General features: G+C 40.0%; 1 protein-coding gene across 1 annotated transcript in view; it reads left to right on the top strand.

The window, feature by feature from the left end:
* The first annotated feature begins 6,129 nt into the window (after positions 1-6,129).
* Positions 6,130-19,501, top strand: part of PDZRN3 (PDZ domain containing ring finger 3) — a 35,955-nt gene continuing 22,583 nt past the window's right edge. The window contains 1 exon segment of the mRNA XM_009329008.1: positions 6,130-6,421. Within this exon segment, the coding sequence (XP_009327283.1) occupies positions 6,353-6,421 (69 nt within the window). The 5' untranslated portion in view covers positions 6,130-6,352.

The raw sequence follows: 19,501 nt of genomic DNA on the forward strand, positions 1-19,501 counted from the left end.
GCTTACCAATGCTATCCCTCTAAAGTGATATTTCACAGGAAAATCAAAACGGGGATAGATGTTCTGTAAGTAATTTTAGATTTGAGAGCACATGAACCTTATAAACACAAGCGTATAACTAACATTTGACTCCACACTCCTATGCTTTCATTATCCACCTTCTTCCTTTAAATATTCTTAATTTTCTATTTTATATTCTTGTAACTGCTAACAATAACCACAGCACTTTTACCGTGTAAAAACTGACAATTTGTGCAGGCTTGAATTTGTCATTCTTCTGAAATAGAAACTATCTAGTTAAATAACCCGTAAAAAATTACAGAGATGAGCTTGGCTGTTGTTCCAGTATCAAAACCAGGAAATCAAAGATGCTTTTTTGCGAGGAAGCTGAGGTTTCAGCTAACATGCAAGAAGCTTTTAGAGCACAAATCCAGCCTATAATCAGATTTTCTCATTTCCTTGCCGGTCTTCCGTACTTTTGGTTTTGTGGTTCATAGTGGCTGACTACATTGTGTCACGAATGGGAAGATGGACGAGGATAGTGCGTCGGGGATTGGAGCTAAAGAACAACTCTTTAAAGTGTGATGCTCCAGGTCCCTCACTCGGGCATTGCTAGGCTTGAAGTATCACAACTGGCAGATGGTGATTTCGGAGCTGGTTTACGATCAGGTGAAAGAGCACTCCTTTTTTGATTAGTTCATTCTCTGTCCTCAGTAGCTAAAATGCTGTTTCACCCGCTTCCATCACGGTGTCATCACTGTAAACCCAGCGCGTACATTGTCTGGTTCAGGGATCGCCTTTTGTCTTCGTCTTTGACCAAGACCTCTTGGCACCGCTGTAACAGACACCCAAATAGGCAGCCCGCAGTAGGAGGAGTTTCGTAGTCCATAGGTCAGCTCTCAGCATCCTAATTCTCCCCATCAGAAGGTCTCAGTGGCATATTAAACAGTTATTTACCCTGTTCTGACCTCATCATTTCTGCTTCATGAAAGACTGAATTAACACAATAGCGTTCTCCTATCTACTGGCCTTGCAGTGCCTCCAGTGACGTTGCTCTAATGTTCCTATAATATTACTGTCTTCCTCAAGTGGCATAAATTAAAGAGATATCAGACTCCTTAAAGAGCTCAGAGGACAGAACAGTTCCTTCAGTGGTTTAACAGTAAGTATCATTTCATTTAAGTTACTTCTGAGAATTGGAACTCCTTCAGAGATGCTAAGTGGAGCAAATAAGGATCTCAAGACTTCAACATTAACTGATGGAAATAAAGCCAACGTTTTACATTTGCTTTCACATTCTCTCTTGCGGTATGTTTTAGTTTAAATATTTTGGCTCCAGTCTTGAAGCTTCCAATGCATAGGCAGATTGCTATGCCCATATGCAAAAAAAGATGCAGAATTGAGATCTTTCTGCTGTTATATTTAGAGTATGTATTTAATTGTTGTGCCTACATAATGCCATAGAAAATCCTGGTTTGCTTTCATATATTCGACAAAAGACTTTTTAGAAGGGTATTTTTAAAGTAGATCCACACTAATTAAATGTATTATTAAGAATCCAACACTTCACAGCTATCGGTGGATTGTGGTATTGAAAATTTGCAAATAAACACCGGGAAACAGAACTCAATCTGAACACGTTCTCAGCAACGAGGCACTCGAGCTTTAATAGAGGTAACCCAATGGCTATAATTGAAAAGCATCCTAACAAGCTTCGAAAAATTCCAGGTACTTACTTTAAAGTACAGTCGTGTAGCACAAACAGTGTTCTTTCGCACCACTCTGTGTAATCATAAGCTGTACAGTTTCCTGAGTTCTGTTTACATAACACACGAATGCGAGAATTATTTATAAAGTCACAGCTGTTCTCTTTCCTAGCCTTTGTTTCTCACAAGTCTTAAATATTTGTAAAAACAAGAAAAGTAATTAAAGTATTGATACATTAAGCAAACATTTCCCCAAGCACACAGCTTAAATGGGAATCATTTGTTTAAACAGAACTTGCTAAGTATATGTACAAAAATACAATGTTAAATAGTTACTACATACTAGGAAAGCCAACTTGCATTTAAAGAAACAAAATAAACAATGCCAAACCGTTACTAACATCGCAGTCAGCCACTCAGACATTAGAAACTCCCAGAACCGTGTGCAATGGTTTGGTGTTTGCCCAGATCTGTGAAGTAGCTATGTGCCATCTGCTCCTCGCACAAAGGACATGAGTTTATTCTTGCTGGTGGGAACTGCTGTCTAAGAGCCAGCACTTGGCAGTGTAAGTCCTTACCCTTGAAAAGCTGGCAGAGAGCGCTTTTTAGCCTTTGAGTTCCCTAATAATGTTCCCCTCCAGGGTGCGGGTCCCTCATGAGTGCTTTATTTCCCTCTTTATTCTGATTCACCATCCCATGCAGACAGGCAGGGATGGTGTGCAGGACACCTCAAGTGCGTTGGTCTCCAGTGGATTCCCCTTACCTGCCAACTCCTGACGGGCTTAATTGTAAAATAAATCGAACATTTAAGTAGTGAAACTTATACTAGGCTTGTAGTTACAAGCTGAGAAAATGTAGTTTGCAACTAAGACACATACAAAAAGCAAAACCAGCCCGTGGTCTGTGGCAGGATTCCCTCCTCGCCGTCACCCGCCATCTGTCCGGGACATCCAGCTTCCCAGAGGCGAGAGCAGCACCCTGCCCTTGGTGGTGGCCCGTGCAGTCTGGCTGCTTGCCACCTTCTGTTCCTTGGGAGTTAGCTTTTGGATACAAAAGCAAAATGTCTGATAGTCGGAGCCAGGTATCTTGGTAAAAGGGATTTTGCAGACTTGGTCACATGTAATCAGTCAGGGAGCAAGTAATCTAGATAAATGCTGATGAAAGCTCTTGCTGGCACCTTGTGTATTCAAAGGCTGTTTACTATTGTTCCTAGTCAGCTGGCTCGCTAACTTCCCATTCAGTCTGGATTGCTCAGATTCAGCTGGGACCACTATAATATTCACATTACACGTAATATAAGCCATCCACTACGCGTACATTTTGTTAAGCTCATTATCTGTGGCACATTGGCGAGACCACACATGACACATTGTTAACGCAGATGACAGATCCCGTAACGAGCTGCCTTATCTAGACAAACCAAAAGAAGCCAGTTTACGTCCACCACATACGGCACATGTTGACGAGGGTTCCCGTAATGCACTGGGCTTGCCTCTGTACGTATGTTACAAAGCCAGTGTAATCACACAATTAACATCTACCTCATCCCAGTGGCTCTTTCTGGCTGGCTGGGTCCAGCAGCGAAGAGCACTGAGAAAATCTCTTTGTTCTTGGTATCAGTCCTCAAACCTCACAAAGAGCAATTAGGAAACAACTGCAGCGCTGGGGCCTCGTCAGACCTTCTGGCATCACCCACCAACCTCCTTTATTGTGGAAGAAGTCTCATAAGAATGAAACTGAAAACTTGTAGCAACTTTTTACTCAGAACACGCAAACTGCAACAGTTTAAGAGCTGACCAAATTTAGCAGATTTCACAGGGACAACACAAACCATCCCTGTGCCAAACTTCAAATTCTTGTTTCAAATTATATTGATGCTAAAACCCTCTCAAAGAAAACATATCCAGAATTTCTTAATGTGGGCAAACAATGTATTTTTTGTCAGTGATCTTACTCTTGGAAATGACTGAAACACTTCGGCTAAAGTGTACCATTAAAAGCAAAAATCAGCCTCGGACAATGCCCAGAACACGAGTTCGCAGCCCAAATGTTTAAAGTTTGGCAAAGTATCGTAAAAACTAGTCTATGTTAACCTGAGGCAGCGCTACCATTTCTGCCTATGAGATGAATAGAGAAATACAAATTAGATTTCAATAACGGGAAACATCTCCGCTGAGGTAAGCGCTGGCCTGACTGTGAGGCTAGCTTATTTACCAGAGCAACAGCGCAACAAAGCCAACTGCACCGTTAAGCCACGCTCTTTGCTGCTGAGCAACGTGCTTCGGCTTTGTTAGCTGAAGAATCTGAAACGTCACATTTATGGGATCGCTCCACTCTTACATCAAAACAAGAAGTCTTCTGCTGGACTTACTCTCCTGCCCTGATTTACGGATTATCTTTTCGAATCAGATGAAACATTATCTCATGCAGTCTATCACGTTACTATAGGAAAATAATAAATAGGTGCACTTCCGTTGAAACTGGAAATGAACTATCCCGCATGTTTCTGTTTTATTTCTCATCAGATCCAGCTGCATGCTATTTCTAAAAAAATTCCTGACTGAACCCAGCCACCTGAACTGAACTACAACACTTAAATCGCAACTAGTATTTAAGAAGAAACTTAATTGCACGGGGGGGAATCATAGGCAACATTTTTGAAAGTTATATGTTAAGTTGCTTAATCAAATTACATAATCAGAAATTATCTAATCAAAGCCATAAACCTATTTACAATTTCACAAGGGTCTTTTTTTTTTTTTACTTAATTCACTTATCATCATCATCTTTCCTGCTTTTAGGGAACACTAGTTCCCTCACGCAAGAACTTTCCAGTTGTTCGAGATCCACAGCCACTGGCTGTGGACCAGCTTTGGAAAAGCCAGTACATGGTTGGCATATCTGACCAGGGATAGCCTGAATCGTTCTTCAGCTTAGAGGGCCAGCAGTAAGATCCAGGCTACCTCTGTCTTGCTCTAACCTTGCAAGTTGTACCACCATCACAGCGGTAATCTCGTCAGGGAGACATCGCAGTCACAGCACAGGGATGGAGTCCCTGCCTGCTTTCAGATGTTTGGCAGGGATTTGAAGAGGTCTCCTTTCTTTCTTTTCCTCTGGTACCAAAACACAGTCCCAGAGTTAAGGGACCCCATCTTGTCACAGTCTCTTATTTACTAAAGTCTAGTACTAAAACACAGGATAGCGTGAACTGCATTTCCGTAGCTGATCATTTCAATGCAAACTGTGAGTCGGTACAATCGTAGCAATAGCTGGGTATCCTACAAGATACCTGTGTACAGAGTTTGGACACAAAAGCTACAGATGATCCTTGCACAACATTTCCATTGCCATCCACAGAAACTTGCTCGGCCAGTAGTCAGACACCAGTTAAAGAACCGCAGCACGAGATGCAGGCCCTCTGCCATGCAACGCCTGTATCAGAATTATACTCTCGGTCTCATTCCTAGCTACTACTCTGTTGCCTTCTCTTCTTTATAGCAGAATGAATTGAAATAAGGATTATAAAAACGCACACTTTCTGATTACTTAAACAACTGGAAACAGTATGGTCAATCCAACCTCATAACACAAGGTAGTGTTTCCTACAGGCTGGAAAATAGACATAAAGCTTGTAACTCGTGAGTACTTTTCTAGTTCATTGGGCAGTTCACTGATGTTTTATCCTTTACATCTATGGCACAGGATCTAGGCACTCAAATACTGAGCAGTCATAAATGCCATTCTTATTTTATTGTATATCTTTTTATAATCTGGTAAAGTTTATATTTTTAATATAGCAAAAAATATGCGAACCTGTCATTTACACTCTTCAAATACAATGAGAGTCAGTAGCATAGATAGCCATTTTTCACTTGGTATAAATATTAATCTAAAGCTAATCTATAAATATTAGTCCTAAGGCTGCACATAAGCTTTCAGGGATAGAGATGGCCTTTCTCTGTTGTGGTTGTTAAATGCCTAGTTCAGTCATCTCCTGCTATAAAACCGAGGCTCTCAGATGCCACCACGGTATGAGAGAAAAATAAATGCTACTAAGCATATTCAACTTTGCCAGAGCCACTACCAAGTTTTGTACCGTTACATTCATTTCCTTGTGACTTACATTTAAACTGTACTTCTAGCCTGCTTAAATATGTTAAGAATTATCCTGAGGGACCATAGTAAAATGTAGTCATGTTTATTTGTAATTGCTACAAAATGGTTTACAAAATTGTTAGTGTCTTTTATTATGCCTGCTACTGAAGCACTTGCCTGTTAATTAGAGAAATTTCAGCTGTCATAGCTGGCAATTACAGCTTCTGTATCACTGTCTGTTATGAATAGTCAATGAGAGCTGATTAATATGCATGAGTAGCAGTATATAGTGCGTGCATTGGAGCACAGTGCCACAGCCGGAGCGGAGCGGCAGAGGGAGTGCTGTGTACTGCCAGGGAAGGAGGGAGAGCACGAAAGAAAAGAGCACCGTTGCTCTGCAGCACCCTGTGCGACAGACACCACTGTGAACTGCTCCGGTCCGGCCGACCCACCTAGGGCTTTCAAGGATATCTGCATGCATGCTTGTTGTCAGAGGTTTCTGTGGCTGCTCTGGTGAATAAGGAAGATTATTTCTGCCACTTTATTTAAACATGGGATGCAGTCTGTGCACTCTACAGAAGCAAGAGGAACAGTACAAGTTACTGTATGAAGTCTGTCAGGTAAAGAATTAGATTTCATTTCTAAAAGCAAATGTTTTCTTTTAGGCTTGTGACCACCGTTAATGACAGGGAAAATGAAATACCAAAAACTGCTTATACAAGTGGAAATGAGAGGGGGGTTGCCTTATTTGATATGTGTACGATAACGATTATGTTTTTATGACGTACCTTCCCATTCACACTTGCAGAACATCAAATATCTAAATGCATGCTATTATACATCAAACTTTTTAGAAAACTTTACCTCACAAAATAGGACTCCAGCACATATTAAGCAAAATTTATTGACAAGGGTCATAGCTTGGTCACACGCTCTTTGAACAAGTTAGGAAAGACATGCAAGGAAGGGTTTGTACCTGCTTACAAGTACATAGAGACGCTTCTTTCTGTGCAATGCATTCATTCAGTGCTCGGTCCGGTCTTTAAGTGCCTGTTCCTGCCAATATAAGTTTATGTCTAGTTGTTGTAGTTTTTGCTCCTCTGCGTGTAGAAATACCAGCTAACAGATAGTTAGAATTGACAGTAGATCAAAACTATTACTCTACAGATCTTTATGTGTCAAGTTACTCATATTAAGCATGTGATAAGTTTTCTAAAAATGTGGTAACACGCTAACATCTATTACAAAAATGTTGTTTCCTATGTTTCTGTTTTTCCTTCTGTCTGTATTATCTCCCTCTCTGAAATTTCTTACTCTGTCACATCTGAAGTATGATTTGGACCAAAACAGCACGAGGGCACCATGCGAAGCGATGGCCAGGTGTTTAGGGATGTACTCCTACTAATCTCTTTTGAAATAATCATAGGCAGAAAGCTTATGGCTACCCTCTGAAAACGTGAAGTGGGTTGTCTGTACAAACACTCCAGATAAACAGAAACTACCCAGATCCTTCAAGCTGTACTTGACCACCTCTGCCATTCCTAAGGCGGTTTAGAATAAGGGACAATCACCCCCAGTTAGAGGAGCGTCGGGCCGGTTGACATTTCCCAGCGCTGTCGTGTTCTGCGCTCGCCGGCAGAGGGAATTGCTCAGCGGTGCACGGGAGTGAAAGAAATCCTGTGTCTTTGCTGCGTTACCACCTGCATCTGATCCCAGATACTGATGTCACGGACAACAAAGTGAATAAAATATGTGGTTTGTATGCTACACTAGTAGGGAAGTGATTAAATTTTAAACACGTTGTTTTGATCTAATTCTCGCTCACTCACCCAAAGCACACTGACGCTTTGTGGAAAAAAAAAACTTGTGAGAGCAAATAGGAGAACGTGTTTACTGTCATTTCTATTTATACTAACTCACTTCCACTTGCTAAGCTGCTACGCATGCGATGGTGGGAAGAATTTTAGAGAAAGGTGATCAGATTTCTCGGACGTTATTTTATACTGAGAACTAGTTTCAGACGCTGCCGGCAACAGCAGACCTGGTGCCAGGTATTGTTTGTGCAAATCCTCCGTTCAGCTCAAGCAGTGGCTGTGGTAATAGTTACGTATCCCCCAAGGTTGCCAAGTTTTCATGCAGCCTGGGTTTGAGGACTATCAGTGAATCACATTCAGAAGTGCAACAACCAGAACAAACTGAGACAGCAACAAATTATGACTATTTTGATTGTTTAGGAAGCTTGCACGTTTTTTGTTGTGAAATGAAGGCAGCAGAGAACCTTTGCAAGTTAGTGACATCTCCTAACAGATGCAGGACAACATTCTTTAAATACATGTCCTTAAAACCAGTCACAGGAACAGCCCCGCTGATATCTGAGATGACCAAGCTATCCGGTGCTGGCTGCAGGTGCAGATCTCTGGCAGTAGTTTGGATTTAGAAATCAACCTGCAAAGTGCTGCTACCTCGTTTCAGCAATGTGGAGCACAGTGCACAGCACCCGTGATTAACTTTAAGCCTGGAAGTCCTTTGGGGAAACATGGTTGGAATACCCTCAGCTTCCACAGAAGTGAGGTCTGCATGTAATCCTATAAAACCGGGATTTCTAACATAGTAAAAACTGAATTATTTAAGGCTATAATCCCTGATTATTCCAGAATATGAATTTTCGTGCAAAATTATTTTAACAGGGTACTACTTTGATTTCTGTGCTTCATAAGATAGTTGGGAGGGAATTCTATAGCTTAGGGAGTACGTCCAGATAATTAAATGTCACTATAACTATAAAAATGCATCCTCGTGTAACCTCCACATAAAAGCAATCACTTAAAATTTAACGGTGAGGGAGATGAAGAATCATTTTCGTTTAAAATAACAGCATATAAAGACACAAGTTTCAATATATTCTAGCAGTAACAAATACCTCTTACAGTGGATTTATTTTGTATCATCCATGTAACCCTAATATCATGTGATAAGATGACATTGCCGCTTCTGAGAAAACTAAGAGAAGCTTTTTTTAAAGTCCAAGTTAGACAAAATTTGCATAACTTGGTTTTAGGAAATACTGAGTATTGTTACAAATAAATCCCCTTAGCCTTATTTTTTAAAAGTTCGTGACTCTGAGATGTAGGAATTCAGAAAACACGTGCAAGAATTGATAACAGTACATAACTGCACTTTCTCTATCAGGCCAAGAGCTTTAGCATGGCTGGGAAATTAATGCTTCAATAAATTACAATTCCAGAAGGTCCAGTACGTCTGGCTCCGTAAGTCCTCATAACAGAGAGCACAAAGAGGATCAAATATACCAGGGCTCAGGCTTTATCCCTTCCTCATCCACAGATAATTCAAAGGGATCCTGTTCATTAAGGGCTTTGGCACATTGCCTACAATTTCTTTTTGGGCCGCTGTGAGCTTAATGATGCAGAACAATGGTCTTCCCTCTTGTTGAACACATACCTTATTGTACCTTTAATCACATAATAAAAAACAAATTAAGACACCTCGTCATTAAAGTCTATTGTAGCTATGCATATCAATGCTTTGTATTACAAATACAAAGGGGACTGGCAGCTTGAAATCTTGATGCAGAACAGCGTCACCGATGAGAAGCATGCTTGTGGCAGCAACGTGATGTATATAATATCTTAGATGCATCCTGAGGTTTGCTTCCCAGGTACATGCAGCATATGAAGTAATTATATGCCATTAGATTTTGGGTTTCTAGTTAAACGGAAATTTTCTTAAGAAGATTTTAAAGGTTGTGAAAAGGGAGGGAGAAGGTGCAAGAAAGAAAACCAGAAAATTGGGAGGGCGTTTTAGACCAGTTTTCCAGTTTGCTTTTCTCAATGTCATCAGCTCCTATACAAACAATAACAGAAATAAGGGCTTTTCCCTTAGGAAAATTCCTGGGGGACCAAAAAGTAATCTCCGTTGAAGGAAACTTACAGAAGAATGAGTCATCTGAGGTAGAGCTTTTAAGTTTGTAAAACAGGAAAAAAAAGATTAGGACCTCAATTTAAGAAACTTAGAGTACCTATTTCACTCTAAGAACATGTTTACACACAATTTGGGAGGTAAGCACGCAGTGAAATCATATCCTAAATAGACACTTAATATTTCCAAGGATAAGAACAGGGAGTTTTAAATCACAGATGACTCTAAGCTGGGTGCGCAATGCTCGAAGCTGTTCCCTGGGATTCAAGATGATGGAGTTCATCCAGTTCTCATGGTGGGAAGATATCATAAAAACAACCCATCAAAACTGGCACTTCCAGCTGAGAAATCGTGTGATAAGCGAGTATGGAGGCTAACCCCTTCCTCCAGGCTGTCCCTCCAGAATAAAGATAGAAAGGCTGGCAGGAAACAAGCTCATGTTGCCATTGCCCTTGACTTCAGATGATCCGAGGTCAGAAGATTTCTGCCTCTGTGATTGTTGAGCTGGCACCTTTCACAAATTAAAGCTCATATATAAATAAAACAGTTGATGTAATGACCTTTTAGTGTTTTAGTAACTTGAAAGCCCCGTTTCGCATGCTCTTGGTGTGGCACGTCTCCGAGACAAGTGAAAATGACAGCATTTGTAAAAACAATAGTGGGCAAGCTGGATTTGTCTTTTAAACTAGACTAAGATACACTGCAGCCAAGGTTATATAAGCACCAAGGTCAGCATACAAATTACTGTGCTAATAAGACGACGGTAGTGATGAGGAGTTAACCAAGGCTGTATTTCATTGGCAGCTTCCAGCAGCATCGCTTGCAGGGAAACTATTCTTTCAGCAAAACTCACACACAAACCAGTTGCACTGAGCTGATCACTGATACGGTTCCCTTTGCCATTAGAATTCCATTCGCATGTTTAGACTTGCAAAAATTAGACTAAAGTAATCAGTCATTAAGTAAGCCTGATTCAAGGAAACAGTCTAACTAGACGTAAACCTACTGAGCAATGATGTTATCCTAAATCAGGGCCAGAATGAAGCTTGCCAAAGTAAACATTAAGGTCATAAAAAATTTCTAATCAAAACTGTAAGATTTGGGAAACAAAAATAATTGCCTCTATGCATATGCTTTTCACACCCTCAAATTTAATTGGGCAGCCAGAGAATGAGTTGGTCTACATTTCAGTAGTTTTCCATGTTAAGACCGAACTGGTTGTGCCAATTATAATAAACTGGTCTACTTGAAATACACTGTATGGCTTCAAATACTCTGTATGTACACTGTGCTGCAGCTGAAATTTAAGAATAGCATCGAAGTTATATTCTGTCACTTCACTACCATTAAACTTGACCTCAGTAACAGTTGTGAACCTATCACACTTACTTCAAAGTAGGCATGTGTTTGCTTAAACAAGATGTTAATTCCAAGGGCTTTGTTCTAGACAGGGTTTTCTACTGCTGAATTAGTGCAGCTGTAGAAAAACTCTGCTTGACAGACTGGAGACTCATAATCTTCAGAAAACTGCCCTTTAATGATTGTGGCGCCTGTCTGTAGCTCAGAAGTCCCCTTTCTTAATTAGACATTTACCAGAAACTGGCAATTGAAATTTTCCTCTTCACTTGACGATGAATAATGCAATGCCTCTGTTAGGATTTCGCTGGTAGATACTCTTTATTGCATGTTAGAGGAATATTTTGGTCATTAAAGGAACATAAACAAGATGTGATATGAAATAAACAAAATCCCTAATGGTCACCTGTGATATAAATGGATAATTTGACCTACTGTGCACCTGAAATATCTTACTGCTTCATAATCTTCCCAAAATCTACAGTGCTTTTCTTCTTTACATTGAGCAGATAAAATGCTTAACCATAGTGTAGCTTTATTTGGAATTTTTTTTTAAGGTCTACCTGATTGAAAAGATGAGTTTTGTAATGCTTTACACTTATACATCTGTTTAATGCTATAAAGCAGGTGGCAAGAAGTCACAAGGGAGAAGGCACTAGGGACAATCACTCTGTGCTTTACTGTCACATGTCAGACATGGGCTGGGAAAAAGGAAACATATGGAGTAATGAAAAAGTGCACATTTAATAAATGTGTTTTGTTGTGTTCATTAATAATGAAACAAAAGGTCAGGCTTCACTTTCACTAGGACAGGACAGCTCTACGTTTATACGTACATTGGGATTGTTCCTTTCAGAGACTCAGTGAGTAAATGTAAGCAGATCCAGCTAGCCCTCCTGGACCCAGTAGCCAGTTAAGGATTTGACAGGAAGGTGACGGAATAAATAATACCAATTTTACATAAATTTTAAACAAGACTACAATATTCAGTACTTTAAACAGTGACTATTGAAGGAAGCCTTCCTATTAATACAGTATATCTTTAGGCAAAAAGCCAGAGGCCACCATCTAAAAGAAAAATGGTAAGCATCACGGCAGTGTTTTCTTACTTGTGTCAACCCAGTGATAATTCTGGACGTGGACATGTTGTAGGTGATTGGACACACTGTCCACTGGACAGGAACTGGGCACTTCTTCATTTCATTTCTAATTGCTGAAACTTCTTCTGGCTTTACATTGAGACACCACAGACTAAAACCATATTTGGTTTATGCATTTTCATGGATCATGTGCATTTACACTGAGTGAATTAGCTCCTACAGCATCATTTTAGAGAAAGTGAGCATTCATATGTTGCAAGATCACAGCTGATAAGAAAGCCTTTTCAAATTTGGCAGGGTTGCTTGCAGAGTGCAACAGAAGCTCTTGTACCTGACCTGACGGTATCTGTGTAACTACCATCAATTTTAGGCAAAAAAGGAAAATGAAGGTGTTTTTATCAATAGCACACTATGAGAATTCTAGGCCGCGGCCAAGCAGCATGGACTGGAAGGGTAGAGTGAGGTGGTGGTGGGACTTCTACCTACATGACACCTTCTAGAGGTTTGTGTTCCTCAGCCGAGAACACTGCTCTACTTCTGGAAGCAGATGGCCCAAGATTACACAGCCTACTCTGCAGATACCAGGTAGCTATTGAAGGAGCAGGCCCTCTTATTAACGCACCCACTTGAATCTGTCACTGCTGCTGGGTTCCCAGATAGCAGCACTGGGAGGTTTTTTTCCCATCTTTTCCTGGCAGCAACTTCAATAACCCTCTTCAGCACAGATATCATCAGAGCTATCCACAATTCCAAAAAATTACATCACTGAGGCATTTGTGGAAGAAGGGAGGGGAGTGGGAGGATGGACTCAAGAACTACAAATGATGAGCAACGCTGCAGAAACGGGAACGTCGTGAATTGGAATGGTCTTAAACACGGTGTCTTGGAGATCAGCGTTCCGGTTTCAGCTGTGGTGTGCTCTCATGTGACCTCGGGTAGATCACTAACTTGCTTTGTGTTTCATCTTCTCATCTGTACAATACTCCTTTTGTCTTTTTGCTTGGAGCAGGCTCTCCAGAGGAGGCACTGTCCTTTTGTTCTGCGTAGTCTGATATGCTACTAAAATAATATTCATCTTATTTTAAGGCCTGATCTATACACCAACTTGTACTACTCTGATTTTAATTGAGGTCTGGTTTTAAATATTACTAGACTGTCAACTATTTGGGCTGTAGGTGCTGGAAGGGCACAGCAGGGGAAAGCTCCCTCCGAGTATGCCTTACTCGTACACCATTCTCAAAGCACCCTCTGTATGCCACTGTTGGAGGAAGCTGACTGGTCTGCAGGGACTCTTGGCCTGATTCAGTACAAAAATTGGTTTCTTGTGTTACTCCAATTTAGCTTAAATCCATGTAACATTACACCCTCAACTAAACAGATTAATCTTTTTATGTTGTTTACTATCATTGTGTATTATACTTGTGATCACATGATATAAATGAAACGCTATCAGTATGGCAGCTCCCCTGTTGACTGTGATTACGTTGTGCTAGAATGATAAAAGGAGAGACAACTCAGGACGTCAGTGAGTTAGACACCTGCCTGCATACAGACCCCTTGTTACAGGAGTCTATTTTAAATGTAAATCTAGAAATACACAGCTTTTTAAAAAGTAAATTCTCATTCATTAAAAAAAAAAAGAATTTTTTTTGTAATTTGCTGTGCTAGACAAGTATGTAGACATAGGCTTTGCCTCATAGGAAGAGCACATTTGAGAAGGGCAAGAGCATTTCGATGCAACTTCACAGCAGAAGCAGCCCAAGGTGCCACACTGGAGGCATAGTTCTCTACGTGAGCAAACCTAGAGAATGAGAGCAAGTGGGTAATTGCACTTGCTGAATTCTGGTCATTAGTAATTCATGATTATTTATGGCTGTCATTTGTACCTCACTCATAAGTATAATTGATTGGCTCCCTCTGGGTCATGCTACTGAAATGGCAGAAAGAGTCATTAAAAAGTGAGGGCCTGTAAACTTCTGTCTGTGTTTTCTGTGGACCAGGGTTATTAAGCCATGAACAAAAGATACACAAAAGATCACCTTTTTAATGCTGACAAAACACGAAAAAGTGTTTCTGCCCTGATATAAAGTCATTGAACATGGTGAAAGCATATTTAAGAAAAAAGGGCTCCAAGTAAACTTTGCTTATAGAGAAAATAAAAGAGTCTCAGAAGCCCCAGCTTTACTCTAAACCTGTTTTCATTGAAGCAACTGATAAAATTCCCCTGTGGTTTTATTTTGAGTCGTGATACATAGGAGCGGAGCCTGAGAATCCCACCAAAAGCAGGCACGTTTTAGTATGCTATATACAGTACTGGTGCTGTATTGTTAATACGTAAATGTGCTAATTACTAGCAGAATAAAAATTCCTTTATTTCAAGGGTCTTTCTCCCAAGATTTTCCATTTGGAAGTTAACAGTTTAGAGAACAAATGTATTCTGTGCTCTTAAGTAAAGAATTTTTCTTTGGTCTTAGCTGTTTTGTCATGGATGGCTCACAAGGCAGAAGGGAAGTGCACACACATGGAAAGAGTCTATTACTAAACAATATAATTCTGTTTTTTTTTAAAAAGAGAGAGGCTGTCCATATGAGGGAAATAAAAGAAGGATTAGATGGAACTGCAAGAAGAATTAACCTAAATTTTGAACCTTCTTTCTCCAATTCCTGAGGAAAAGGGGGTTTAGAAAATAGGCTTTTTGCTGCTCTAGTTTCTGTAAAAATCTTTAAAGTTCTGCTGCTTTTTCTTAATATGCAGACCTCTTAAGAACCTGCTAAAGAAGTGAATCAGACCATAAAGAGCGTTTTAAATGGAGCACAGACATCTGTAGTCTAACAGAACTAGCGTTTTTATAGTGCTCTTCCCAAGGATTTGCATGAATTTCTACAAAGAAAAGCTGCTTACTCATTCTTAAGCAAAAAAGTTTTTTCTCTGTGACATTTGTGAAGCATAGAAGAACCAACAAGCTGTACAATGCATACGAATGTTTACCATTCATGACATTAAACCCATATAAATCAGTCTAACTTGATGGATGGAAAAATAATTTCCTTTTACAGAAACCTTTCTAGTTTCTGTTGTATACCGCCAACACCCAAAAAAACCAATGCTACACACTATTTAAGCAAAAATAAAGTACAAAATAATTATAACTACACACAGTAAACTCTTATGCGCAGGGATTTTGTGGCTTTCTCAACCTTTCAGTTAACTACCACTGCCAACGTCCAGAGTTACTTCATCTGTACTATTGCAAACGATGTTTGCACATGCTTGAATGCAAAATTCTTCACCTACGTTCATTGAGTGTCCTGCCTCGTTCTCTTCTGCAAACCTCTTTCCAGCACGGCCCTGTCCTGTTGCCCTTGCATCGCCTCTCCAGGTCTGCAGGGCTCCCAGGGGCTGGTGTATGTGCCTCCCCCCCCGCTTCTGACTGCAAGTGGGAAACTGGGAATCAGTTTGAGGGGCATCTTTATTGTGTAAATAACCCAGGTGTGTAAATTCTGCTATCACAGGAAAAGAGAAAGAACAAATATTGGGTTTTCCATAGGCAGCGTATCAGAGGGAAAAGAAAATAAGAATTGGTGGTAACCAGGAGGAAATTTTGTCTATGTAAAGAAGCGGCACATTTTGATATACCTGAAAGCTCCCAATTTATGTCTGCCATCCACAAAGCGGCAATTAGTTAGTCTTCTCTACCCATCCAGAAAAATAAAACATGTAAATAACTTACCTTGCTAAATAATTAAATGGCAGCTACTGATAAAATGACATTTATGTGATAGCACAACTGCGTACAGTCTTATCAAATATCTTCCTCATACCTCAAACAAAAATAAGAACATGTTTTCTAGTAACAGAGTACAACTCTGTCATCTCAGTCACGGCTGTAACTCCTGTTGACTTGCTCAGGAGGTCCAGCCTTGTCCTCGCAGTGGGAAGGCTGGAGGGTTCCCAGCCTCCAGACCTCAGGAAGCTTTGGCCTGAAATTAGCATCTAAACAGTGGCAGTTGGCTCAGGAATTGCTGGAGGATACCAAACCTCTCAGTAGAATACTTGTTAAAAGTAGAAGCACGTATGTATGGTATAAACGTGAGAAAATCTGTCTTCACAAAAGGTATTTCACTGTGACACATAATCAGAATTAATAGAGGAGGAAGGAGATTTCAACAGGAGGGATGCCAAACGCCTCACACAGCTCTGACAGAGGAAGAAGCCGTTGTATATCTAATACCTTACACACTTGCAGCACCGTAAAATTATATGGAAAGCCACGTCTTAGCTAGGTAGTGCAAATTCTTCACAAGCCTAAAAAGACAGGAGGTTTTTTCCCTGTTCTTCTCCCTTTTCTTCTTGTTGATTCGCCCATCACTGGTTCATTCTTTCTCCTTCTCTAGTGGCCATGTGTACTGTAGCATCCTATACTCTATAATATATATGCATCCAACTTTAGATGCTGCAGGTTCATAGTATGTTGCAGCTGACAAGCTACTTAATAAGTAGTTACCAAAGCAAGAACGATTTGAAAACAGTCTCAAGAATGCCCTTGGGTCTTACCAAGACTACACTCAGCAAGATCCTACTGCCTGTTTTTACTCTTTTACTCCAAGGTAGCACTCAAACTTTTCCAGCCTTTTTCACAGCTCTTAGAAGTTTGATCTTGAAGTATAGTCACATTGTATATGTTCCTTTCACAGCTCCTAATTGTCATGAGCTGTTTTTCAGCAGTTTCACCTGATGTTTAGGGTTCAACAGTGAAGTTCATCTGTTGCTTCCATTTTCAGCCAGATACAGCATAGATTACCATTTTTTTTTTTCATTAATTCCTGTTTATTTTTCTCACCATTTACTTCTTGGAAATAGGAATTAATGAAAGCCCCATGACTGAAATGAGAGTTTAAGACATCCTTTCCATTTATTTGTTTGGTGGGACCCTCCGTTTGGATTTGTATCATGCCCTCCCCTGTTATACCTTGTTGAATCATCTCTTTTTCTGAATTACAAATATACATCGCGTTTTACCTTAATTGACCATAACAGCATTTTCCTTTTCCTTTCCGTTATCAGAGTTTGGCCATGCCAATTGAATGCTGATGGCATTCTTGGCTTCGTAACATCTTGCTTTGCTATTGTACTCGTCTCTGTTTCGGTCAGAGCCTGAACTAAGGCATTGCAAAGGCAAAACTCCCACTGACTTTAGTGAGCATCATATCAAGCTCAAGCGACTATTTTATTTTCATTCCAAGTATTAAAAGAAAACTTCAGGAGACACCGACCTCCCAGACAGGATTATGCCACGTTTATCTATAGATTTCTTGCTGCCTTTACAATGTAGATTTTAGGTAGCGTGCTCTCTGCAGCCTACTTTTGTGCAAAAGAATATAACATACAGTATATACTATAAATTACTATACTAAATACTATTTTATTTCATAATCATTACATAATTTATATTTTTTTAAAAAATCAAGCATCCCTTCCTTATTTACTGTATGGTCTTAATTCAGAGTATTTATCTCTGTGTCTCGCGGAGTTGCTAAGGCTACTATCTGGCTCCACCACAAATTTCATCAAGGTCCATTCAGTTCAGTTTAACTACCTCCATGTCAGTCTAACTACAGCCTTCTCCATATTCAATATATTTCCAATGCAAAGAAGGCCCAAAAGCTAAGCATTTCAACATTTCAGACAAGTTAATTTATCCATCTTTTTTGCCATGAAAGATCCCATTGTCTCTGCCACATGGCATGTAAGGTTCTACAGAAATTATGCATATTTGTAGGTTTTGGCAGTCTTCTGAAGCATTCATATGCATGGATTTTTTTTTCTTCTGTGTTATTTCAGATGTAACTATTTATAAGGAAGAATTTTGCTGAGCACAATTCAGCAGTCTATAAAGTCTACTATTATAGAGCCACTTTTTTTTTTTTTTTTTTTAAACAAAGTGAAGCTGTACAGATATATTTATTGGCTTTTAAGCCCTGGGAATAATTGTTTGTCAATGTGACAAATTTTCCAGATAGAAACTAAACATCTTAAACAATATCATCTATTTGCTGATGTTTCGGAAGGACTCAATATGAGCCACAAGTACTAATTCTGCACGGATACCAGAAATCAGGCCACTGAGGTCATCCCACTACATTTTTCTTCTGCATCGTTTTTGTGCTACTAAAAATAAAATACCAATACCTGCTACTTTTTCTAGACAAAAAAGCAATTTAGCACTGTTATACATAAGCAGACTTGAGAATTAATGCTTTTCACTAGCCAAATACTGTCGCATTCCCATCCTCATGTCCCTTCAACGGAAAATTATACTGATGTGTTGGGATGGGAAATAGTAAAAAGAAGTGAATACAAACTAGTCACTGCTCAATATTTACCACATAATGTGGCAGTTACCCCAGGTTTTTAAGGGCCCAGGTTCAGACAGTGTAATTTCCCTGCTGTAAATCACTTTAAAGCATATTTTTGCATCATTGCATATTCTTCCACCATTCCACATTCAGAATCTAAATGGTTAACAGTGATAGCTCTGTGCAACCCATTAACGCTTATTTTGTTAGCGCAGTTCTGAACACATCTAATAGGGCAGCAGTCCACCACCTCGGCCAAGACTGCCGATCCAAATAGAAACCTGCAGAGCTAAAAGGATTCCACCCAGTTTGAGTTCAGGAATCAGTCTCTTGTAAGAAATCCACAGACTGAACCTGGAACTATTCATCACGTGAACGGCTACTGTCCGGAGAATTGTTTGCCTAATATGATGTGGGTGCTGCCATATTTCATAGAATTATTAACTTCTAAAGACAAAATCCCTGACAGTATTTTAGCAGTGCATTAAGAAACCCATAATAATAACGGTACCGTGAGTTATGCTTTCATTTCACTATAATCATTGCTATCTTATCAAACCCACGATATGAAATCGTATATACATCAAATACAAATCCCCTTTTAGAGTTATTTATTTACCATGCTGTGCAGAAACCTAGTATTCTGAAATGTCCCGAGTGGAGGTTGTTGAATACACATACCCAGCGAAATGCTCAATTCTGACTTGGATCCAGCAATACAAGATGAAAGGTTTTAGCAGAGCAGCCCTGATGCCATTACTTACAGCACTTTTAATGTCCCTGCCCCCAGGTTTTCTCCAGCCCCTCTGCTGGGGCTACCCTTGTACCAAATGAAGCAGAGCAAGATGCCGGGTCCTGCACTTCGGCCACAACAACCCCATGCAGCGCTACAGGCTTGGGGAAGAGTGGCTGGAGAGCTGCCTGGCGGAAAAGGGCCTGGGGGTGCTGGTTA

The sequence above is a fragment of the Pygoscelis adeliae genome, unplaced genomic scaffold, assembly GCF_000699105.1.
Source record: "Pygoscelis adeliae isolate BGI_AS28 unplaced genomic scaffold, ASM69910v1 Scaffold377, whole genome shotgun sequence".
In the NCBI taxonomy this organism is placed as follows: domain Eukaryota; kingdom Metazoa; phylum Chordata; class Aves; order Sphenisciformes; family Spheniscidae; genus Pygoscelis; species Pygoscelis adeliae.